Consider the following 25,628-nt stretch of genomic DNA (forward strand, 5'->3'; position numbering starts at 1 on the left):
CGTTCTGTCTATTTGGAGCTGGCTGTGCATTATGAGTCTTCACGTCATTTTTTTCGCGATTATTAATGTTGTTATTATTATTATTAAAGTAATATTGTATTTCCTACTTGCTCTCCTTTGCATTATTCATTTTACAGTGTAAATGTACGTTGCATAATGTGCCCAGGGATATACATAATAAAACAATATATTACTAAACAAGACAAGACTCCGATTAATGGCTTTATTCCATTTGGATCTGGATTACGTTGCTGTATTGAGTTTATGCATCATCCGGACTCAGAATTGTTTAATTTAATCTTGGGAAAATGTGCATTTGGATATAAATGCTGTCAAATGCTGTCATAATTTACCATGATGTAGTGATTCGAGGGAAATGACTGAGTAAATTGAGAAAATACGCTTAAATATACCGGAGATTGAGAACAGAAACTATAGCTGGCGCTATGTTGCGCATATTATATTGATGAGTCAGCGGTCCGAGTGCCCATATAAATCACAAACAAGTAAAAATGTTGTTTCTTTGTTGATTATATAACAACAACTTAGAAAACAGACAAAACAGAAAATGTAAAAGGCATTATTCGAGACAAGAGCATATTAATATAATAGGCGCAGACCTGTAGCGGAACTGACTTTACCCTGCGCTGACGTAATTTACGATTTTTGTGAAAAAGGTTTATTGCTGTGAGTTTAGGTTTATTATAACGTTCATCTGAAAACATGCGCCATTTCTTTAGATTTGCAAAACTCCTATGCAAACACAGGAGAATAAGTCAAAATCTTTCTAAACATACTAACCGTTCATTGCAATTTCAAAATAAAAGCTCAAACCCTCACTCTGAGTTTACACGTTTTGATGTCCACATATTCAAGAAATTATTGTGGCTGTAGCATGTCTGTCATAAATAAATGGCCAAATATTATAGATACAATGGACATTTGAAGTAAATGTTGTTTAGTCAATATTAAACAAAGATTAACTTGTCAGACTGTTGGCATCCTCTGCAGTCATTTGTTATAATGCCTAATGTACATTAGTTCTATTGTTTATAATGCATTATGTATTTTCAGTTTTGTTCAATAAAGCGATATGATTACTTGCTTACTTATTTTGATACTTTATTTGAAACAATTATTATTGCATCATTGCTATTATACTGTTAAAGTCAAAAGTTTACATACACTTTGCAGAATCTGCAAAATGTTATTTTACCAAAATGAGAGGAATCATACAAAATGGTGTACAAAATGGTGATTTAGTACTGACATGAATAAGATATTTCACATAAGATATTTACATATCGTTCACAAAAAAAGTTTATAAAAATGTATAAAAATTACCCCATTCAAAAGTTTACATACACTTGATTCTTAATACTGTGTTGTAACCTTAATGAATCACAGTTGTGTTTTTTGTTAGTGATTTAATGGTTCATGAGTCCCTTGTTTGTCCTAAACATTTAAACTCACCACTGTTCTTCAGAAAAATCCTTCAGGTCCCACAAATTCTGTGTTTTTTTTTTTTTTTTTTTTAGCATTTATGTGTTTGATTTTAAGATCCATCTTTTCACACTGAGGACACCTGAGGGACTCAACTATTACAGAAGGTTCAGACACTCACTGATGCTTCAGAATCAAACATGATGCATTAAGAGCCAATGTTTTGAATTTGAAAATCAGGGTAAATTTCACATATTTTGTCTTCTGGGAAACATGTAAGCATCTTCTATAGCTTCTGAAGGGCAGTACTAAATGACAAAAATATGATATTTAGGCAAAATAACAAAAATGTACACATCTTCATTCTGTTCAAAAGTTTACACCCCCTGGCTCTTAATGCATCGTTTTTCCTTCTGGAGCATCAGTGAGCATTTTAACCTTCTGTAATAGTTGCATATGAGTCCCTCAGTTGTCCTCGGTGTGAAAAGATGGATCTCAAAATCATACACTCATTGTTGGAAAGGGTTCAAATACACAAAAAATTTGAAAAAAACACAGAATTTGTGGGACCTGAAGGATTTTTCTGAAGAACAGCAGGCAGTTTAACTGTTTAGGATAAACAAGGAAACAACTATCACTAAACAAATAAACAAAGAAACACAGCTGTGGATCATTCAGGTAACTGTATCAACACACTATTAAGAATCAAGTGTATGTAAACTTTTTAACTGGGTCATTTTTATAGTTTCAACTATTATTTTCTCTTGTGGACTGTATGTAATACAGAGATATGAGATATGAGATATTGTATTCAGGTCAGGGGCCTCATTTATAAAACTTTCTTACGCACTGATTTGATCTTAGAGTGTTCGTATGATCAAATCCACGTCAAAGTACAGATTTATAAAAACCGTCTTTGACGTGGAAAAGTACTTATCTCCACGTCAGATTCCAGCTTGGCGTACGACCGTTTCCTTGTGGTAATGCCTGGTATTGCAGATAGTTCAGCCTCAACGTGTGTTCACACGGGGCGCAAGCGTCAACGCTTAACGGAAGGCGTGGCTGACGTTTATGGTCATAGCAGCGTCAGCCAATGAAATGCTGCTCTTGAACAGGATGAACGTGATTGGCTGCCGCCTGGCCACTGTATTTGCATAGAGCGATCTGATTGGCTGACGCTGCTATGACCATAAACGTCAGCCACGCCTTCCGTTAAGCGTTGACGCTTGCGCCCCGTGTGAACACACCGTCACTATAATTTGATTTCTTGCGCTCCTTTTTACTTGCCATTGTCACAGAGTTTTTGCTTTAGGAATGAGCTCATTTTATATGTTAATTAATTAAGCAGGGGCGTTTCGACGGCGGAACATTCAGCTGCACACAATTCCACGATCATTTGTGATTTATAACCGATTGACTGGCGTACGCATGGATTTCGTGGTACGTTCGTTTCTCTGAATCACTCTTACGATCAAATCAGAAAAGTTCTTAGATAAAATCAAGGATGGTTTCTATGCAAGTCTTTATAAATGAGGCCCCAGTACTAAATAAAAAATAACACACATTTTGTATGATCCTCTTATAAAATAATCAACATTTTGCAGATTCTGCAAGGTGTATGTAAACTTTTGACTTCAACTGTACATGCATTTTAAGTAATTTTAAAGGCCATTTTTTGCTTAGGTCTATTTGTATTACCTCAAAAAATTTATTGTAATTATTCAATTACTTGATTAATTGTCAAAATAACTGATGAGTACTCGATTACCAAAATAATCATTAATGACAGACCTAATGGAATTTGCACTGCAAGTCCGGTTTTGTTGTGCATTGTTCTAAGTAGGTTACAGTGAGATGCGGTGTGTGTGTGTGTGTGTGTGTGTGTGTGTGTGTGTGTGTGTGTGTGTGTGTGTGTGTGCGTGTATGAGTGGTTTATTATACATTAGTGGTTAGAGAAATAAAGCAACACAGCTGCAGCTATAAAGATCTTTAGATCCTCTGAAACAAACTGTTGTAAGGGTGTTTCTCAGGGAAAAACATCACATAAATGCAATGTCCAAAAAGCAGAATCCAAAAAATATTATAGCATCTTAAGCTTTTAGAATCATTCACCTAGAATTAAGATTATCATCATGTTACTTCAAACCTGTATGATTTTCTTTCTTCAGTGGAATACATTTCTTTCTGTTTGAAGAAGCATTCGAGGAAGGCTCACACTGCACTTTTCGTTGAAAGAGAATGTAGACCAATGGCTGTCGAGCTCCAAAAATTGCAAAAAACGTCAAAAAGCAAATCTAGTCCTTAGGACTTATGCAACATTTTCCATTTCAGAAGTCATTTTATGCCTTAAGTTTGGCAACTCATAGTCAAAATTCTGTTATATATCTTTTGTGCTCCCCAGAGGGTGAGTAAATATTGACATTTTTTTTTTTTTTGAACAAACTAATCCTTAGGAGAAAAGGAGTGGTAGCAGATTGAAAATTGTTTGAACACGTTTTGTAAAAATGGGAATTTCTTAAATGTGCATTAGATCTGAGTATAACAACAAGAAGAAAACACTGACAACTGAAACTGAATGACGTGAGACACAACACAAGGACTTCACGTGTTCTGCAAAACTCAAGTGGGTCATTTCATGTTCTAGAACACTCAAAGTGGAAACGCCAGATATGAAACACAAGCTCTGCATGCCATTCACAAGAGGGTTACAAAGGACGTCAAAACCTCTTAGTGAACAATGACAGGCATGAATCAGCTTGTTTGATTAAACACCAGACACTATAAGGGAATAAACATCAGGGCTGTGACTAGCCTAGATATTGAGGGGTCCCCTCAAATATTCAGATTAGTGGTTGAGCGATATACATTCAGTCCCTCTGTAATCTTGAACATTTAGGCTACACTACTATTTAAACATTTGAGGTCAGTAAGTTTTTTAAACCAAGGATCAAATTAAATGTACTTACACATTGTTACAAATATATATATTTCAAATAAATGCTGTTATTTTAAACTTTCTTATAATTGTTTTTTTATGTTTTTTGTTTTGTAACACAATATTACTGTTTTTACTGTATTTTCTAATCAAATAAATGGATTAAAAAGTTTTTGAACAGCAGATTTTTAATGTTTTTAAAGAAATCTCTTCTTCCTACTACACCTACGTTTATTCATGAAGTATTGCAAAAACAGTACAATTTTGAAATATTTGTACTATATTTAAAATAATGGTTTTCTATTTGAATATATTTTAACATTTAATTTATTCCTGTTATTATTATTTCAAAGCTGAATTTTTAGCATCATTGCTCCATGCTGATCTTTGGATTTTACTATTCATCAAAGAATCCTGAAAAAATGTACTCAATTGTTAAATATGATTACTGTGGGATCATGTGACACTGAAGACTAAAGTAATGATGCTGAAAATGTAGCTTTGATCACAGGAATAAATTACATTTTAAAATATATTCAAATAGAAAACTATGGAAGCCTGTTTTCGACACTGAATTAAAAAAAAAGGTTATTGCAACTTGTTATCTCACAATTCTGAATTTTGTGTGATACAAACGAGCAATTCTGACTTTTTTTCTCAGAATTGTGAGATATAAACTCACAATTGCGAGTTATAAAGTCAGAATTGCGTGATATAAAGTCGCAATTGTGAGTTATAAAGTCAGAATTCTGAGATTTAAACTCGCAATTCTGAGAAAGGAAGTCAGAATTGTGTGATATACACTCGCAATTGCAAGTTATTAAGTCAGAATTGCGAGATACAAACTGGCAATTCTGTGAACATATAAGTCTTTTTTCTCCTCAAAACTGGACTTCATAACTTGCAATTGTGAGTTTATATCCTGCAATTCTGACTTTCTCGCAATTAGTTTATATCCTGAAATTCTGACTTTATATCTAGCAATTCTGACTTTATAACTCGCAATTGTGCATTTACAGTTCTGAGAAAAAAAGTCAGAATTGTGAGTTTATAAGATGCAGTTCTAAGAAAAAAGTCAGAATTGCGAGATGTAAACTCGCAACTGCGAGAAAAAAGTATTGCAAAAACAATTGTGAGATAAAACGTTGCAAAATTGTACTGTTTTTCTGTAATTTGGAACAAATCAATGCAGGCTTGGTGAGCAGAAGAGACTTCTTTAAAAAACATTAAAAATCTTAAAAATAAAAATAAAAACTTTTGACTGGTAGTGTATATTGTTGATAAATCTAGTAAAATTCCAAAAAAAAAAAAAAAACGGTGGAATGTAAGTATTGTATGCTATACAAAGATATAATGAATGTGTAATTATAGTTAAACTTGAAAAGGCTCATAGACGTGCAATCGTCCATATAAGTAAAAGAGTCAGACCACACGTCTCTAAATATAAAAAGACTGCGGTCAGTGAAAGAGACTAAAAAAAGTTGCCCCTCAAAAGTACTCCTGCACAGTCAAAGAAGGCGTTTGATGTTGCTCTGCTGAGAATCGCTCAGATGATTGAGGGATGTGTATTGAGATGCCTTCAATATCTTCAAAGCCAGGAGAAAGCTTTGTGTTCACAGAGCGGACACCAGTGAGGAACTGCCGCGGGCTTAACACACACAAACAAAACTCAGACAAGCGCTCACCGGGCTGATACTACTCAGACCTGTTAGATCATGAAAGTTTAAATAGAAGTTTACTCAATAAATGTGTCTGTGTTTTGTAAAGGAAGTTCAGGTGGGACGCAGGGTTGAGTCATTTAGTACATTTAGACCTGAAGGCTTTGTCAATCCATTGAATTCTCCCCTCCCTTGTTCACATTAGTGTGTTAGTGCATTTGCGTCTCACCGTTTTCCATGTACTCGGTGATGATGTAAATGGGCTCCTGTGTAACCACAGCAAAAAGTCGCACCAGTCGAGGGTGCTGCAGGGTCTTCATCAGGTTTGCCTCAGCCAGGAAAGCACTGATGGACATGGTGCCTGTCTTGAGACTTTTGATAGCCACTCGACGGTTGTTGTTATACACCCCTATAAACAGAGAGAGGATAAAAGGTTTGTGTGTCAATTTAAAGGGGAAAAATCCACTGAGACATTACTCAAATTACAGTTGAAGTCAAAAGTTTACATACACCTTGCAGAATCTGCGAAATGTTAATTATTTAACCAAAATAAGAGGGATCATACAAAATGCATGTTTTTTAGGTAGTATTGACCTGAATAAGATATTTTACATAAAAGATGTTTAAATATAGTCCACAAGAGAAAATAATAGTTGAATTTATAAAAGTGACCCTGTTCAAATGTTTACATACACTTGATTCTCAATACTGTGTTGTTAGTTACCTGAATGATCCACGGCTGTTTTTTGTTTACTGATAGTTGTTCATGAGTCCCTTGTTTGTTCTGAATAGCTAAACTGTCTGCTGTTCTTCAAAAAAAGTACTTCAGGTACCACAAATTCTTTGGTTTTTCATCATTTTTGTGTATTTGAACCTTTCCAACTATCCATATTTTCACAATGAGGACAACTGAGGGACTCTGTAATGTGCAACTATTACAGAAGTTTCAAATGCTCATCGATGATTCAGAAGGAATTCAGAGCATGGGGTATAAACTTTTGAACTGAATGAAGATGTGTAATTTTTATTTTTCTGCCTAAATATCAGACTTTTTATTTAGTACTGCCTTCAGAAGCTTCAGAAGCTCCTAGAAGACCAAATAAGTTAAATTTCCCCTGATCAAATTCAAAAAGCTCTTAATGCATTGTGTTTCCTTCTGAATAGTTGCATATTAGTCCATGGATCTCAAAATCATACAGTCATTGTTGGAAAGGGTTCAAATAGACAAATGCTGAAAAACCAAATAATTTGTGGGACCTGAAGATTTTTCTGAAGAACAGCAGGCAGTTTAACTGTTCGGGACAAACAAGGGACTCATAAACAACTATCACTAAAGAAAACAACCCAGGTTACGTATGTAACCCAGGTTCCCTGAGGGAATGAAAGCTGCATCAAGTGCTATGGGGAACGCCATTTGGCGAACCACGCTCTGAATATCGTGTGTCTAACCAATCCGAAGGAGGGCGTGACGTCACAGGCGGGGTGACGTAAGCGACCAGGAAGTATAAAAGCACGTGCGAAGGACCCGGCGTCAGCTTTCTAGGAATACAGCAAGCGCTCCAGGGACGCCGGAATTGTGGCCCTTGACGCAGCTTTTGTTCCCTCAGGGAACCTGGGTTACATACGTAACCTGGGTCGTTCCCTTCCGGGAACTCCAGCTGCTTCAAGCGCTATGGGGAACGAATATACCCACGCCTCCAGAATTCCAAGTCCCTGTCTGGGAACAGCCAGAACAAGGGGCGAAAAAGGATGAGCCTGGTGAACAAACCAGGACACAAAAGTATAGGTCTCTGCCTGGGGAAATTGCCAGGACAAGAGCCGTAATACACCTCTGTCTGGGGAAAATACCAGAACAAGAGGGAAAAGTTGTCTCTGTCAGGTTAGGACGAGAGGACAGAAGAACCAGGAGTAACCCTGAGGTCAAGGTCGTAAAACCTGACGAAGGTGAGAGGTGTGGACCATCCCGCAGCGTTGCAGATGTCCTGAATCGGGAAACCTGCCAGAAGGGCCTTCGAGGCAGCCATGTCTCGGGTTGAGTGAGCCTTAACCCCCAAGGGTGACGGGAGGCCAGAGGACTCATAGGCAGTAGAGATGGCATCTACGATCCATCTACTGATAGTAGGCTTAGATGCAGGGCACCCCCTCTTAGGGGGCCATAACAAACGAGAAGTTGCTCCGTCTTACGCCACAGGGCAGTTCTGTGGACGTATGTGTCCAGTGCTCGCACTGGACACATACAGTTATACTTCTGCTGGTCAGGCTCCAGAAATGGTGGAGGACAGAAGGCCTGGAGTACGACGGGCTGTGGTGTGGATGTAGGGACCTTGGGAACATACCCTGCACGGGGGTAAAGGAATGCTTTGGCCAGACCAGGCGCAAAGTCTAAATAAGAAGGGGCCACTGACAAGGCCTGAAGGTCACCAACTCTTTTTAAAGAAGAGAGAGCAAGTAGCAGAGCGGTCTTGATCGTGAGCATGCGATCAGAGACTTCCTCTATAGGCTCAAAGGGTGGCCTACAGAGGGCTTCAAGCACCACAGCGAGGTCCCAGGTAGGTACCCGGGGGCGTACCCGAGGTCTCAACCTCAGTGCACCGCAGAGGAAACAAATTACTAAATGGTCTTTACCCACAGTTGTTCCCTTAATAGGTGTGTGGTAGCCCGAGAGTCCTGCCACGTAAACCTTAAGGGTGGAATGAGTTAGCCCTGTAGAGAAGTGGGCCTGCAGGAACTCCAGAACTGTACCAATTGGGCAGTTGACTGGGTCTAACTGGTGGTCTCTACACCAGGAAGAGAAAAGTTTCCACTTCAGGGCATAAAGTTTCCTCGTAGAGGGAGCTCTAGATTGAAGGATGGTCTCAACAACCTCAGTTGAGAGACCTAAAGCTATGAGCTGTGCCCCCTCAGGGGCCACACCCATAGCTTCCACATTTCTGGGCGGGGATGCAGAATGGAGCCCTCCGCTTGGGAGAGAAGGTCCTTCCTGGTCGGGATTTCCCATGGAGTGCCGTCTAGGAGGGAGATCAGGTCTGAGAACCATGTTCGACCTGACCAGAACGGGGCTACCAAGAGTAGTCGGACCCCGTCCCGGCGCACTCTTTCTAGAACTCCCGGAAGCAGAGCAATCGGGGGAAAAGAGTACAGACATAGCCTCGGCCACGTCTGGACCATGGCGTCCAGTCCTAAAGGAGCTGGATGAGTCAGAGAGTACCAGAGGGGACATTGTGATGTCTTCTGAGTCACAAAGAGGTCCACCTGGGCTTGACCAAAAATACCCCAAATCTGTTTCACTACTTGAGGGTGAACATTCATGTGGCCAGGGATATGAACTGCTCTTAGTGATAGCAGTTTGCCTTGGCACCACAAGAGGATCTGGTACGCCAGTTTGAACAGCGGCCGTGAGCGCAGACCCCCTTGGTGGTTGATGTAGTATACAACCGCTGTGCTGTCGGTGCGTACTAGCACATGACGGTTCCGTAGGTCTGGGAGGAAGTGTTTTAAAGCTCGAAACACGGCCAGCATCTCCAGGCAGTTGATGTGCCAAAGGAGATGGTGGCCTGTCCACAGACCGCGGGCTGAGCAGCCACTCATGACCGTCCCCCCAGCCAGTGAGGGATGCGTCTGTCGCTAGCATTACGCGGCAGCAAGGAGCTCCCAGCACTGGGCCCTGGGAAAGGAACCAGGGTTTCTTCCACATGTCTAAGGCACGTAAACAGCGCCGCGCGACCTTGATTGTGCGGAATGGATTTCCCCTTGGGGAAAAAACCCTGGTTTTGAGCCACCACTGTAGGGGCCTCATGTGCAGTAGTCCAAGCGGTATCACGGTGGAAGCTGCTGCCATCAGACCCAAAAGTACTTGAAACTGTTTTACAGTGAGAAGCTGGCCTAGCTTGATTCCTCTGATTGCCGTGAGAATCGACTCGATCCGAGCGGGTGACATTCGTGCCTGCATCGTGGTCGATTCCCACACTACACCTAGATAAGTTGTTCACTGTAATGGAGATAGCACACTTTTCTTGCCATTCAGTCTCAACCCCAAATCTTTCATGTGTGCTAGAACAACATCTCGATGTTGGACCGCTAACTGTTCTGTCTGGGCCAAAATCAGCCAGTCGGTGATATAGTTCAGAATGCGGATACCCTGGAGTCTCAGAGGAGCCAGAGCAGCAACCACACACTTTGTAAATGTGCGGGGTGAGAGGGCTAGCCCGAAGGGAAGCACCCGATATTGGTAAGCTTTGCCCCTGAAAGCGAACCTCAGGAACTTCCTGTGTTGAGGAAGGATGGAGATGTGAAAGTAAGCGTCTTTCAAATCTATCGTGACGAACCAGTCCTCGGACCTGATATGCGACACGACTTGACTGACTGTGAGCATTTTGAACTTGAGTCTCTTAATTGAGTGGTTCAGATGGCGGAGATCTAAAATAGGCCGCAGGGAACAATAAAGTAGCGGCTGTAGAACCCTGACTCCCTGTCTTGAGGAGGGACCACCTCGATGGCCTCCCTCCTCAGAAGAGAGACTACTTCCTGCTCCATAACCAGAGCCTGCTCGGGGCTCACAAGTGTGGGAAAAATCCCCTCGAAAGGCGGCAGTTGTGCGCCGAATTGGATGTAATAACCTCTTTCTACAGTATGCAGGACCCAAATAGATACATTTGGCAGTAGTTTCCACGCTGCTACAAATTCTACATAGGGAACCAGCCTCTCTGGTTGTAATTGAGGCCCCCGTAGGGGCGGCGAGTACCTCAGTCCCACTACGTTGCCGGGCGGAGAAACGTGAGGTATGTGCTCGCTGGAGACTGCCCTGCCCTGTAGCACTGGCAGGGGTGGCTGACAGATCTCCTGAGGGCCCCGAAGAGAGACGGGCACTGTGTATTGTGGTGAAACCCGCTCGTCCCCTGGAGGGGCTGCCCTCAGTGACCCTGACGCATGACCGAAGGACGATTGACTGAAGGACGACCCTCAGGTGCAGACAAGCACCAGCCTGACCTGCGGCCGTGTACGCCTTGCCCACCAGCACTGAAGATGTGTGCAGCGGCTTGGAGGGCAAGGACGGAGCCTTTAAAGATGATGCCAAACCAGGTGACAAATAGCTGGCTAGCATTTGCTCAGCTCGTGGCATCATCTTATAGCCGTTCTCGTCAAGCGCCGCCCCATTGCCATAGTAATCTGAGGAGGGGATGAACAGACGGACGAGAACGGCTTTCCCCACGACCTCGACACCTCAGCATGGAGATCAGGGAAGAAAGGCAGGCTCCGTCTTGGAGGTGGTTGTTTTGTCCGCAGAAAGCGTTCATCTAACCTGCTTTTCTGCGGCTCATGTTGTTTCTCGGCGGGCCAGTCGATGTTAAGTTTCTCAAAAAGAGCCTTCCGGGAGCGGAGCACACGAACAGGAAGCAGATCGCAATGGCGGCAGCCGACTCAGCGTGCTTTGCTCCCAGGCAAACAACACACAAGCTGTGTGTATCCCCGCCAGTAATGTAGCGCTGGCAGGAAGGAACACACTGCTTGAAGTGTGATTCGCCCTCGCTCACTTTCTCTTTCTTGCCCCTAACAGACATTATCACTCAAATAAAAGGCGTGCTAACTTGCACAAAAAAGGAGTGATAATCAGACAAACAACACACAGAGCGCTTCGCTGAAATGACAGAAAGCTAACGCCGGCTCCGTCGCATGTGCTTTTATACTTCCTGGTCGCTTACGTCACCCCGTCTGTGATGTCACTCCCTCCTTCGGATTGGTTAGACACACGATATTCAGAGCGTGGTTCGCCAAATGGCGTTCCCCATAGCGCTTGACGCAGCTGGAGTTCCCGGAAGGGAAACACAGCTGTGGATCATTCAGGTAACAACACAGTATTAAGAATCACTTTTGAACAGGGTAATTTTAAAAAATGTAAACATCTTTAATGTGAAATATTTTATTCAGGTCAGTACTAAATAAAAAATAACATGGATTTTGTATGATCCCTTTTATTTTGGTAAAATAATTAACATTTTGCAGATTCTGCAAGATGTATGTAAACTTTTGAATTCAACTGTATCTTCTTTTGTCCTCCACAGATCCAAAAAAGTCATATTGTTTTGAACTGATATAAAAGCGTTGAGAAATAGGTGGCAATGTGAAATTTATCTCCTTATTATTATGAGAATGTGTTTGTATAAGAGTTTTTTTAAAGAGTTTGATCTATGAGAAATTCTCAATGTTTCCCTTCACCAAGTTTCTTTAGCCTCACAATGTTTGACTCACCGATAACCGGTTCACTTTATTTCTATGGGCTTGATTTGTGAGATGTTATCACAAATGAAAATGAATGCGGTTTAATGAATGGAACAGTTCACTACATGAAACGGTTCTTTCATTTGAACGAGGAAAGTCATTCACTGACAATAAACCAAACAAAATGGCAACTATGATGCGGGCCCTTGCAGTCATGGAGCTGACAGGCAGTGAGGGAAACATGCTGGTTGCGATGGCAACAAGGGACAGGAAGTGGTTAAAACGAAAGCCTTGATGTGACTTGTATGGTTCTATTTTAGGGTCAAGACAAGATGAGCATGATTTCTTGGCTGTAGTTTGTTTATGTTTGAAAACTGGGTACATTTAAAGAGATTAAGAGATTAGGCCATATGTTATACTGGACCACAAAACCAGTAGCACGGGTATATTTGCAGCAATAGCCAACAATACATTGTATGGGTCAAAATGATAAAATTTTCTTCTTTTTTTGCCAAAAATCATTAGGATATTAAGTCAAGATCTCGTTATATGAAAAAGTTTTATAAATTTCCTACCATAAATATATAAAAACTTGATTTTTGCTCAGTTATATGCATTGCTAAGAACTTAATTTGGACAACTTTTGAACCCTCAGAATCCAGATTTTACAAATAGTTGTATTTCCGCCAAACACTGTCCTATCCTAACAGACCATACATTGATGGAAAGTTTATTTATTCAGCAATTTCAAAATTCGAAACCATTATGGCTGTTTTTTTGGTCCAGGGTCACATCTATTTTGTGCTACTGTAATCCTTAAACTGCAGTCTTCTGTTGGTATTTAAACAAAAATATGTAACATAATATTCAACATCAGTGGTTCTTAAACGTTCTGAAACCACTGCTCTAGGTAGATAAACACAATAGCTTCCACCACCCAAAATCCAGCTTTAGAAAGTTGTGAATGCTATTGCACACCATTGGGTGAGTAATTTGTTGTTAGATGTGCTGTCTGCACTCACAGTTGTGTATAAGCATCTTAGATCACAGGATGAGACTACCAAAATGCTAAATCTGCTAATTTATAACACTCAGACTGTCTTTAGTGCCTAACATTAGTCATACATTCCAACAAGCTTAATGTATGTAAAGTTCTGACTCGCCAGGTGGTCGCGGAGACACATTCTCACACTCTCAGAGTGTATTCTGGTAAGAGCAGAACATTAGCTTGTAGATGCATGTTTATCTATACCCATTCATGATGGTCCAATGCACAGTGTTTGCTTGCATTTGCAAACATTTCCAGACAAGCACAGGCAGACCTGGCCAGGCACAACACCTGGATGCTGAAATGCATTTGTTTTGTTTGTTTACTCTTATATTGGTGTTCCATGTGGTGTGACATGGACTTAAAAGCTTCAGAAATATGTGCAAACATGCTTTATATTTATTCATCAACAACTTTGTAGCTTCTTCAAGTCTTACACAATGAATCTCAATTTGAGAATTAAGAAGTTAAACAATTCTTACCCATCCATACTTCACCAAACTGCCCTTGCCCAAGTCTGCGCTCCAGTTTGAGAGACTCACGGGGGACTTCCCACTCATCCTGCCACCAGGGCTTCTGAGGGGCTCGGGTTTGACAAGGCTTCACCAGGCGAGTACAAAGTCCGTCGGCCTCTCCTAAACGGAAAAAAGATAAATTGTGTTATCTCTTCAAACAGACTACATTTGAGCTCTTATAAACAGTGACTGAACTGTTCTTATGTCTTTTGTGAAGGCATATATGAGTGCTTGAACATACGTGAGTAATGTTTGACCAGCTCTGAGAGGCTATTGAAGGAGATCTTGGTGGTGATGTAGAATCCGCCGGCGTCCAGGTTGCGGATTCTGTAGTGCTTGATGATGTCACCCTGTGTGTGGTCCAGGTCTCTCACGGATAGGGAGAAACTACCTGAGGTGCCAGAACAACAGGAAAAGTCAGAGGCTGCTGCCAATTGGACATACATTCACACATCCACCTTCATAACAATGAGAATTTCTAGACTGGAGTTTAGAGTCATTTTACAGTTAGTGACATGAAGAAAATGTTCTTTAATTCAGCCTTTTCTCTCACTTATTTTAATACTTATTTATTTATATACACATGCATACAGCAACACCAGCAGGTAAAGTACCAGAGGGAGTCTGCACATCTCTTGCCTTCCTTCTGAGCCCACTGAGTTTTAACAGTTTGGTGGGGGTAATTGAGAATGAATGGGGGAAAATCACGCGAGACATGTGATATGATTGGATATGACTGGTTATGTTCGGCTGTGATTGGTTCATGCAATAAATCCCGCCTCGTGTATGAGCGCATTCCACGTTCGTGAATCAGTCTGAATGACAGGGTTAATACAGATACTGTAAATTGAACATTTTCAAGGATTTTTCAGGCACTTACTTTTTTTTTCAAGGATGTCAATCAGAGATCTCACTTATGGTTTGATGTTTCCACTGTTTAAGAAAAAATCTGAAATCCTGATCTGAAACAAATGATTCACGATATGTGCTCCAAAGTCACAAATTAAATCAAATGATTCACAAACCATCACTGATTTCAGATCAAGTGAACCATCATTTCAGATCAGGACTTGGAGCGCAGAGTGTGAATCATTCAATTTGCAGATTGATTCAAGAACCAACTCTATAGTTCTGATCTAAGGCAAAAGATTCACAAACCGGCTCCAAAGTCCGATCTGAACAATGATTCCCAAACCATCATTTCAGATCAGGACTTGGAGAGCGGATCCCAAATCATTTCATTTGAGGAATGTTTTTGCGATATGCAAACTCCCGATCTAAATCAAATAATTTGCAATACACAAAGTTCCGTTCAAAATAGAATGACTCCCAAATCATGAAATAAAGTAATTTGCGATTTGATTAATCTGTTTCACTTTTTGCGTATTCAGCCATAGTGCTTCTGCTGGTTTAGCTTGATAGTTTTATGACATTAACAGAAAAAGGCAAAAAAAAAGTATGTTTTTCAATCGCATGTCGGCAAATCCAGCGTTGGATGGATGCAACGTTTTGCATTATAGATGCTTAGAGAATGTATGGGTTACCAATATACCAAACCATCTGTTTATATTTTAATAAACCCTAGTTGATAGAGTCTAAACATCAGAAAAATATCAGTATATGCATGAGTTTTCTATGTTAAAAAGGAAATAATCATGCGTTATGGATGTGACAAAAAAGGACACAGTTTTTGAGAGACAACATAATTTCTGTGAATTAAAATGCACAAACCAGACACAATAATACCCAACAAATAGAGAAGCCATGGCTCTTCACAGAACATATAATTGTTACTTTATTTTGATTTTGGATGTGTCTATTTATGAGGAATATGTACTGTTATGGATGTGACAAGCCTGAAAATAGCACTTAAAAATGTTTAGAGAGCCCTCACATGGGTATTTGAACCACTAAATGTTGACATCTGTGCTATCAGTATAGTAAAAACCTTTGGTTAATTTTTTTTTACATGGTAAGGTTGACATTTGCATGGAATTACCCATGAATTTTCCATTAAAAGATCTGTCCTTATTAAAAAAATTAAAGACTTATTTCATAGATTTAATGTCTTTTTAATAATTTAAGCACTTTTCAAGTACCTCTTCGGGAATATTGCTATTTTTAAGGGTTTTCCAGGCCTTAAATTTCAAAAAGTCAAATTCAAGTACTTCAAACACATTGTACAAACCCTGGCATGAACAATATAATGGCGTTAATGGCTTTCATTCTTTTATTTCTTTATTTAGTAAACAACTCACACACTTAGATATAACCACTTTGTTACATCAAAATAAGACTTAAAATGCCATTAAAACATGATCTGTGGGAGTTTTTAGTGAGTAACAAGCTTGGTGAAATTAAAAGTAAATCTCACGAAAAAAATTTTTTTTTAAAAGTTAACTATTAAAAAGAATAGCTAAACATAAGTTCACAAATAAAATATATTGTTTAAATTGTTACTCACATAAATTGGAACATGAATTTACATTTGATTTAAAAAAAAAAATTATACTTACTACACAAGAAAAAAAATCTGAGCCAGTATTGTAATGTGATAGCACTGTCTGATGCGCCCTTATGGTTCTGTGTTTGTTTTTGTTGTTGTGTGGGGAGAAACGCATTTTTTCATACCTGGTGTGGTCTCACTCTCTCTGATGAGGAAGGAGCCTTGCGTGTTACCGGGGGCCAGTAATTGCCTCATGGCATCGTTCCTGGAGAGATTTTTAAAGAACCACCTGCAACACAGCATTATCATCATTTTCTTATGCATATGACTCATTAATTATCTCATTTGGATTCTTTTTTTGTATTTCAGTTGTTTAAAAGAAAAAGGGTGGGGCGTTTCACTCCTCCCACGATGAGAAATTTAACTTGAACAAGCAGAAATGTGGCGCCAGCAGGTACTTCAGTAGTGACATTTAGAAACTTGTGTGATTTGTGGGAGTATTTTTTGCTTTTTGCTACTCTTTCCATTACAGACACCCCGTAATCATCTGTCATAAGTAGGAAGGGGTACCCTAAATGAATCACACTTTCAACCACATATATATCTGGCGGTATTTCCCAGATTTCACTGTGAGGAGGTTGATTTGATCTTCTCTGTTTAGAAACCCACAGCAGCTGAGATGCATAAATATATTTAATTGTGCCGGATTCTTTTTAGGTATACACGATTGTATGTTCATATGCGTATACTTACGGTTCTGTCTCCATGCTGTTCAGCTTCCCTACAAAATTCTGTGGTATGTATCCCCTCTGCCCGGTAAACAGAGACTCTGCCATGAACCATTCAGGATCATCGCTAAAACACACACATACACATACATTACAGTTTAAACCATCTTGAAACTGCACAAAAAACTGAAACAGAGAAACCCTGTCTCTGATCTAAACCTAAATAAGATAAAACTCAGTTTCAAATCAGCTTCTTGAATCAGTGAGGGTCAGTGGTCAACCATGTTTAGATGATCTACTGCGATTGTTAGACTGTTTGAATGTAGGCCTTGCTTACGCATTTAGGATTTTCAGCTTCTCTCCTTTTTCAAACCCAAGGTCGTCGCTGTGGCATGGCTCATATTTGTATAAGGCTACCACCAGGTTCTCTGGAAAACACAGATGACAACAGTGAGGTGAAACACTCATTAAAAGCATATCTGTTGGACATGTTGAATGTATCATCTAACCTGGAAGAGGAGATGATGGTGGAGGTGTGTACTGGGATGGATACGGAATCAGAGGATCAAAGTTCTGTGTGAGAGACTATAGACAACAATGTTAAAATTCAGTATGAACAAAAAGTATGGTTAGAGCTATAAAGCTGACTGTAATTATATCTGTGTTTATAACAGAACAGTTATGGCAATTACTATTATCAAAACACATAATTATTAAAAAAGCAATCAAAATGTCTGAAGGAAAGCGGTTTCAATTATTTCACTATGATTAGCAATTTTCCTAATGAGCTTTATGACACCAAAATGTCCACAATTTACAAATGCCATGAACCACACAAAGCCACTTTCCTGAACAGGGTGGAGCTGTTCTTATTTTCTGCTTTCACAGGCTATTATGAAACAACTACCACAGTAAAAGCACAGTAAACACTCCATCATTTTCATTACGCCATAAACAACATGTGCTGTTCTCTTTAATTTCTAATCTACTTCAATAAAAACAAATCAGAAGAAAATGGGTCTCAAATTTAGCTAGAAGCTTTAGTCCCCAACTGATTACGGACACAAAGGCTCATTTCCCTCAGATTATGTAACTCTGAGTGGGTTGACCCCTTTGAATGAAGAATGAGTCACATCAGTGCAAATGGACCACGTCAGGAATACTGTAGATTGAAATAATTAATTTTAAATTAATTAATAAATTTTAGCTTTTATTCACAAGAAATGGAATGTGTTTCCACATTCCATTAAACTAAACATGCAATTTCAGATTAAGAAATCATCTGATGTATTGCATTCTTTATTTTGTAAGACTGGGTCAGGAAATAGCATGTGTGATACAAATCATGTCATTGTAACACACTGCCCTGTATAAAATCTAAACAGAGAGAAAATACACTGGTTGAGTTAAAAAAGTAACACCTTAGCTAGACACATAGATTATTTAAAGAATAAAACTGGTTGTGTTATTTTTTTAACACATCAGTTTTAAGAGTGTGGGGTCAGTGGTCAACCATCTCTAGAAGATCTACTGAGATTGTCTGTCTTGGTTAGCATTCAGGATTTTCACTTGAAAACATACATATTACATTTCAGTTTCAGAAAGGCAGATTTTTTATTTTTTTTAATGCATTGTGTAGCACTTTGTGCGACTTTGTTGTGTTTTGTCTTGAGTTATAAACCACAGAGATTTGTAATGCATCTCTTTAGTGTAGAGAATGGCTCTACCACTTCCTTTCTCTATCTTCTCTCCACATATTTAGTGACTTCTCTGTCTGTTTGTCTGTCTCACATTACAACCTGCCTTTTTCCAGCAGTCTCAAAATTCTGAAATCGTATGATATCAAGTAAATAGAATTGTCACTGTTATTTGGAATACTACAATTCTCCTCTTAGTGTGTGAATTACTCAATGACTTCCAAACGGATTTCTACTGGATTTTTTGTGATTTTTTCTTCAATCTAAATGTCTTGTAACAACCCAGCACAGCTAGCATTTAATATACATTTGAAGTCAAAAGTTTACATACACCTTGCAGAATCGGCAAAATGTTAATTATTTTACCAAAATAAGATGGATCGTACAAAATGCATGTTATTTTTTATTTAGTACTGACCTGGAAAAGATGTTTCACATAAAAGACATTTACATATAGTCCACAAGAGAAAATAATAGTTGAATTTATAAAAATGACCCCGTTCAAAAGTTTACATACACTTGATTCTTAATACTGTGTTGTTACCGGAATTATCCACAGATGTGTTTTTTGTTTAGTAATAGTTGTTCATGAGTCTCTTGTTTGTCCTGAACACTTAAACTGACCGCTGTCCTTCAGGACCAACAAATTCTTTGTTTTTTTCATGATTTTTGTGTATTTGAACCCTTTGCGACAATGACTGTATGACTTTGAGATCCATCTTTTCTCACTGAGGACAACTGAGGGACTCATATGTAACTATTACAGAAAGTTCAAACACTCACTGATGCTTCAGAAGGAAAAACGATGCATTAAAGGGTGAAAACTTTTGAACAGAAGGAAGACGTGTGATTTTTCTTATTTTGCCTTAATATCTTTTTTTTTTTTTTCATTTCCACTAATGTTTCCTAGAATTCAAAATAAGTCAAATTAACCCTTATCTTTAAATTCTTCTTTAAACTCTTAATGCATTGTGTTTCCTTCTGAAGCATCAAGTGAGCGTTTTAACTTTCTGTAAAAGTAATAGTCCCTCAGTGGTCCTCAGTGTGAAAAAAATCATACAGTTATTGTTGGAAAGGGTTCAAATACACAAAAATGCTGAAAAACCAAAGAATGTGTGGGACCTGGAGGACTTTTCTGAAGAACAGCGGACAGTTTAACTGTTCAGGACAAACGAGGGACTCATGAACAACTATCACTAAACAAAAACACAGCTGTGGATCATTCAGGTAACAACGCAGAATCAAGTGTATGTACACTTTTGAAAAGGGTCTTTTTTTAATTCAACTATTATTTTCTCTTGTGGACTATATGTAATCATCTTCTGTGTGAAATATCTTATCCAGGTCAGTACTAAATAAAAAATAACATTCATTTTGTATGATCCCTCTTATTTTGGTAAAATAATTAACAGTTTGCAGATTCTGCAAGGTGTGTGTAAACATTTGACTTCGAATGTAGGCCTATATTTGTGAAATCTATAATATTTTAAGCGGGGAAATGGAAAGCACTTATTTCCTTATGCTGTGTCGCCATACCTTCCGATAACTTCTTTCTCTCTCTTCGATTCGGATACTAAAGTTCGAGCAGCTTACACGGTTGCTATGGATGTTAGCCAGATAAAGCTATTTCTTTTCACTAGCGAATGTTTACCTCAACCTAACTTATCTTTGTGGTTACTGATGTGACGCTGCTATATACATGTGAAGGGAAGAAGAAGTGTGAAGTGTAGCATATTATCACGTAATATTCTCAGCAAACGCATACATACTTGACTGGGTGGAGGCTTTGGGCAGTTACATTGATCACACCATTCATCTGGATGGTAGGAAAATTCGTCATCAGGGTCGAAAGAGCCACAGTTCCCCATATTTGCTAAAACTGAGAGAAAACAGTGACAAATGTAAGCATATCCATGTATATATTCAGTGCATCAGTAAGTGGTATCGATCAAGCTTCAGGGAAATAAAAGTGTTCGAGGCAGTGGCTAAATTAACCAACTGATTAATTTATACAATTTTACAATAAATATGTTTTGACATTATGGACTGTATAATATCTATTTGTCACTATTTGTGACCCTGGACGTTGAGATTTATACTGAATAAATAAGCTTTCCATTGTTGTATGGTTTAAAAAAATAAAATAAAATCTAAATATTGAGAAAATCGTCTTTAAAGTTGTCCAAATTACGTTCTTAGCAATGCATATTACTAATAAAAAAAAAGTTTTTATATATTTAAAGTGGGAAATTTACAAAATATCTTAATGAAACATTTTCTTTACTTAATATCCTAATGATTTTTGCCATAAAAGGAAAATCGATCATTTTGACACATACAATGTATTTTTGGCTACAAAAAATACAAAAATTGCTACAAATATACCCATGCTAATTTTTTGTACTTTTATTCAAGACTAGTTTTGTGGTCCGGGGTCACAATTAGCATGTATTCTCTGAATTTTATTCCTGTAGTTACACTAAATATTTTGTGTAAGATTGCTCACACATTTTTATGAGAGAAAAAGAGCAGTTTACATTTGGGCCTGACGTTTAATATGTGTCCTTAGGGTTGGACAAACAATTCTGTCTGTTTACAAAAAATAAAAAATACTGGATCAGATCTCTAAAGGAGGTTAATCCTCTTTATAAATTGTAGACACATTTTTCCAACTCAAACTCAGACGTTTCTTTGAATAAACGAATGGATTTGGATTACATTGATCCGTATGCATGTGTGTGCGTTTTACAGTTGTCTTGAGCGTGTTGTGTTTTGCGTTTCGAATCAGTAAAGTGCTTGAGAAATCTCTGTACATAAGTGTTTGTATGAAAGGATGAACTGTACTTTAGTAAACATGTAAATATGTAAACACATAAACCCACAAGCATTTTCATTTCCGTTAAGCAAATAAATAATGTGCTAACTCAATGTGTATGTCTCTGTGGGGGTTGGACCCGTGAGAAACTGTGTTGTTGGGTCAGGAAAAGCTCAACCCTCTGGGTCAAAGAGAACACTGTGAGCTCCTGGGACAGTTTGGGAGAAGAGCCCAAATCAAAGCAGGATCTCTAAAAAGAGACAAGACTTTCCACTGACCTCTGCCCTGTAAACCTGACCCTACCAGCATCAGTGTAATTGAAAGATACACATCAGGGTTAAATGTTTTGGGTTAAGATTGCTTTATGAAATACGAAGCGTAGTTGATGTTTGTGTGACACAGGTGTTCCTAGAGATTTTAATCACTTCGAGAAGAGATAGTCTGTGGGCTCCATGTTGTTTTAACTTTTGCTATATAGAAAAAACACTAAGACATTATCTTTTTTCAGTCAGTCATACAGGTTTGGAATGAAATGAGGGTGAATAAATGATGACAGATGGGTTTCAGGCCTCCAGTTTCTACTTTTACAGAGGATGTGTTTTTATAGGTTTGAAACGAAGCCAAACAGATCAAATGCCTCTGCAATCCAACCGCCTCAATCACAAGTTTTTCATATTTCACTAAATCAGCATTATGCTCAAGAACAAACAAAAGGTGAGAGGTTGAAACATGAGGGATAAACTTCGCTAAATCACACCAAACTGTTAAAGCTAAGCCAAAAAAATAAAGATTTAGATTTTACCGTCTTTAGGCCTATTATGTACCAAGCTTTTGGGTTTTGCGTTATTTTATATATCATATGTTATGTTTGATGCCTACACAAATAAATCTATACATGGTGTTGACTTATTAATCAGGATAGTTTGATTTGGATTAAGAATAAACAATAAAAAATTATTGTAAAAATTAAATAAAAATTAAAAGTGGCAGCGTAGCTAGCAAAAAGGCCAGCTTTAGTAAGAACGCAGGGTTTTTCCGACCTAATAATTATGAAATTCCCCTTTTTCAAAAAATCCGCCAGTGTTAATTTTGAGGATTTTTCATTTCTTTTGACTGGAGAAGAAATATTTTACTGATTTAATATTTAAATCCAGTGGCAAAATGCAGTCCCAAATAAAACACTCCTAGCAATTGAATCGCAATTTAAATTTAAAATCATGAAATTTTTATTGACTGGCCTTGAGGTGAAATGCGAATACACATGCAGTGATGATATACATGATATTATCATACTTCCTTTGTGAATTACTTAGAAAGTTACATAAAAATGTAATGAATTTTGAACGCTCAAGGAGCCGACAGCTTAATAATATTCTATAAATTTCGATTTAAACAGGGCATAGGTTTATAGATATGATTTAAATCTAAACACTCTCACTTCTGCTTTTCTAAATCAGAATCGCAAGATTTTAGGCTTATAAATGTACATAAATAATTTATGTTTGTTTCTTTATTTTTTAAGTAAATGAAAGCTTGAAATGTTTTTCTGTTTATTGTATCGGCTCAGTTTGAAACTCTGTTTGATTTATTTTCTTTTTTATATCTTAACCCTTACAAAAATAATTTTTAAGATACTTCCCTCTGCTCCATCTCAGACTGTCTCAGGCTTTGGATTTTGCTTCTAAAGTTTCATCCAATCACTTATTGATATAAAACAGATACTTTTACTGACCTGAATACTCATTAAAACTCATCTTGGCCTTGTTTTAAGTAAAGAAAAAGTAGTTCCTAGTTGATAAAACCTACCTTTTCTGTTGACAGAAGATGCTGATATCAGTGATGGGCCAGTTCAGAAGGCATTGTCATCTCTTCAGCTTTAGATTTTATGAAGAACACATTTTACCCGGATAGCAACTAAACAAAGATTACAACCAAACCAACAAGATCTCTAAAACTTCGGTGTGTATCGAAGACATGTGTCGCTGAAGTGTCAAGGCTGTTTAAGTCACGTCACAGTCTGACTTCCCACCTTAACAAAGGCAAATCATTTGCAAAGGCATCACTCACGCTCACACGCACACATACACATACACACACACACACACACACACCACAGTGGTGCAGAGCTAGCTGATGATAGAGCTTCCTGTCGTTGAGGTGTTTGAGCTGATATTTAAAATTTTTCAGCAGGTGCACTCTGCTCTGAGCAGCTGGTGTCATTGGAGTGAAGGATTCTGGGTCAGGACTCCACTTGTCACCTGCTTTTGTGGCGCCATGATGTCAAAGAGCGGAAACTTTAACGGCACTCACGTTTTTTTGGCTTGTACTTGTACTAAAAAGAGCCACAAAACTACATTTGAATATTCAAGCTTAAAAGTTCAGTCATTTGTGCATGTTATAACATTAAGGCCTCAAGTTTACATTAAATCGAATGTCAATGCTCTGCTAGAAAGTAGGCCTCTCACATGTGTGAACATACATGTGCAAACCCACACACAGCAGAAAATAAAACTAATATGCAATATGATTTTTCTGAGGTAAATTTGACATTTTGTAACTAGCTACTTGGATGTGATGCTCACGTCTCTTGTCATTATCTGTGTCTTAAACCTCTCTGCTTCTCATTCTTTCTGAGCAGACCGCACACTTTTGTTGTGGCATCAGTCTGCAAATAGTGCATGCTCTTGCAGGAAGTCACAGCCCGAACATTCAAAGGAAATGAGGTACATTCTTAAGTTTTCTACTGCAGGAACACTCATCTTAATTTAGACACTTACGCCTAAGCCGGCTCTGTCATTTGTATTTATTTTGATTTGAGCCGTCCCACGCAACTGAAACTTCTGACCAGGCTTTTTATGTGGTGAGTCCGGTGATCGCAGCAGAAAAAGGTGTTTTATTGTGGTTTTAGAGGTGGGGGATTAATAGTGAATATATCACTTATATATTTCTGTTACTCAATCAGATCCTCCTCAGATGGACCACATTAGAAGGATTATAGAAGTCGTATCCTGGATGGATTTCATGTTTTGTTAATAGCTGTCAGTTTGAGTAAACAGCTGAAACAATGGCTTGGTTTTTTTTCCATTCTTTGGGGGTCTTGTGGTTGAGAAGAGGGAGGGCTGAGGGAGAGGTGATGTTGAGGGGGGCACATCATCTTAACAGACAGTTAGTTACATGTTTACAATTGCATCTCGTGTGAGAGAAAATGTTCAGTTGATGCTTTTAGATTGTGTATCCATGCTAAAAAAAAAATTCTAACTGGGGTCTTAGGAACCCTAGGTAGGCCTACCACAAGGGGGTGCTAGGAGAGTTGTGGGAAATTTAACAGATTAAATATATTTAACGTCTTTTAACAGAAGAACTAATCGACAAATATGCATATAGTTTTGGGATGGATGTTAAAAGGATTGTTCACCCAAAAATGAAAATTCTGTCATTCAGTTACCAAAATTACTCACCCTCATGTCATTCCAAACCCGTGAGACCTTGGTTCATCTTCGGAACACAAACTAAGATATTTTTGATGAAATCCGAGAGCTCTCTGAGCCTCCATAGACAGCAATGATTCTACCACGGTCAAAGCACAAAAACATAGTAAAACGTCATTAAAGGGGTCATATGTTGCTAAATGTTGTGTATTTGGTGTAATGCAATGTGTTTACGCGGTTTGAGGTTCAAAAAACGTACTACATCCGCCGCGTCTCTACTTTCCGCCATTTTTCGAATACTCTCCTGGAGCCTGAAATGTCCATGGTATGCATACTTCAGAATTCGGGCGGAAGCAGTAGGTCATCTGGGTACTTCTCGCCTACTGTATTTCGAATACTATGAATTTGGACATACTACCATAGACTGTAAAAAATATACTACTCACCTCACATACTGTTTTTCGCGTTCTATATAGTAGGGAAGTATCCGATTTCGGACGCAGCATTAGATTTTTACAAAACTTATCGTTGATGAACAGCGAGGTGTTCTCTGATTGGCCAGCTATCCGGTGCGTTGTGATTGGCTGAATAGTGAATACCTGAAGCGTGTGACAGAAATGTTAGCAGTGTTGTGATGCCGAGACAGAAACAATAAAACCTATTATAAACGAGGCATTTGTTGCATCAAGCGGGGACATA

The 25,628-nt window shown here is 38.6% G+C and overlaps 1 protein-coding gene across 1 annotated transcript in view; it reads right to left on the reverse strand.

The window, feature by feature from the left end:
• The window catches only part of lck (LCK proto-oncogene, Src family tyrosine kinase), a 31,823-nt gene extending 8,306 nt beyond the window's left edge, over positions 1 to 23,517 (reverse strand). Inside the window, exons 1-9 of the mRNA XM_073826412.1 lie at positions 23,308 to 23,517; positions 20,456 to 20,565; positions 17,499 to 17,574; positions 17,327 to 17,417; positions 17,015 to 17,116; positions 16,447 to 16,550; positions 14,057 to 14,206; positions 13,783 to 13,935; positions 6,266 to 6,445 (exon numbers count right to left, since the gene is read on the reverse strand). Coding sequence (XP_073682513.1) covers positions 6,266 to 6,445; positions 13,783 to 13,935; positions 14,057 to 14,206; positions 16,447 to 16,550; positions 17,015 to 17,116; positions 17,327 to 17,417; positions 17,499 to 17,574; positions 20,456 to 20,554 — 955 coding nt within the window. The 5' untranslated portion in view covers positions 20,555 to 20,565; positions 23,308 to 23,517. The remainder of the gene's footprint in view (positions 1 to 6,265; positions 6,446 to 13,782; positions 13,936 to 14,056; positions 14,207 to 16,446; positions 16,551 to 17,014; positions 17,117 to 17,326; positions 17,418 to 17,498; positions 17,575 to 20,455; positions 20,566 to 23,307) is intronic.
• Positions 23,518 to 25,628: the final 2,111 nt, after the last annotated feature.

This window comes from Garra rufa, chromosome 21 (genome assembly GCF_049309525.1).
Source record: "Garra rufa chromosome 21, GarRuf1.0, whole genome shotgun sequence".
In the NCBI taxonomy this organism is placed as follows: Eukaryota; Metazoa; Chordata; class Actinopteri; order Cypriniformes; family Cyprinidae; genus Garra; species Garra rufa.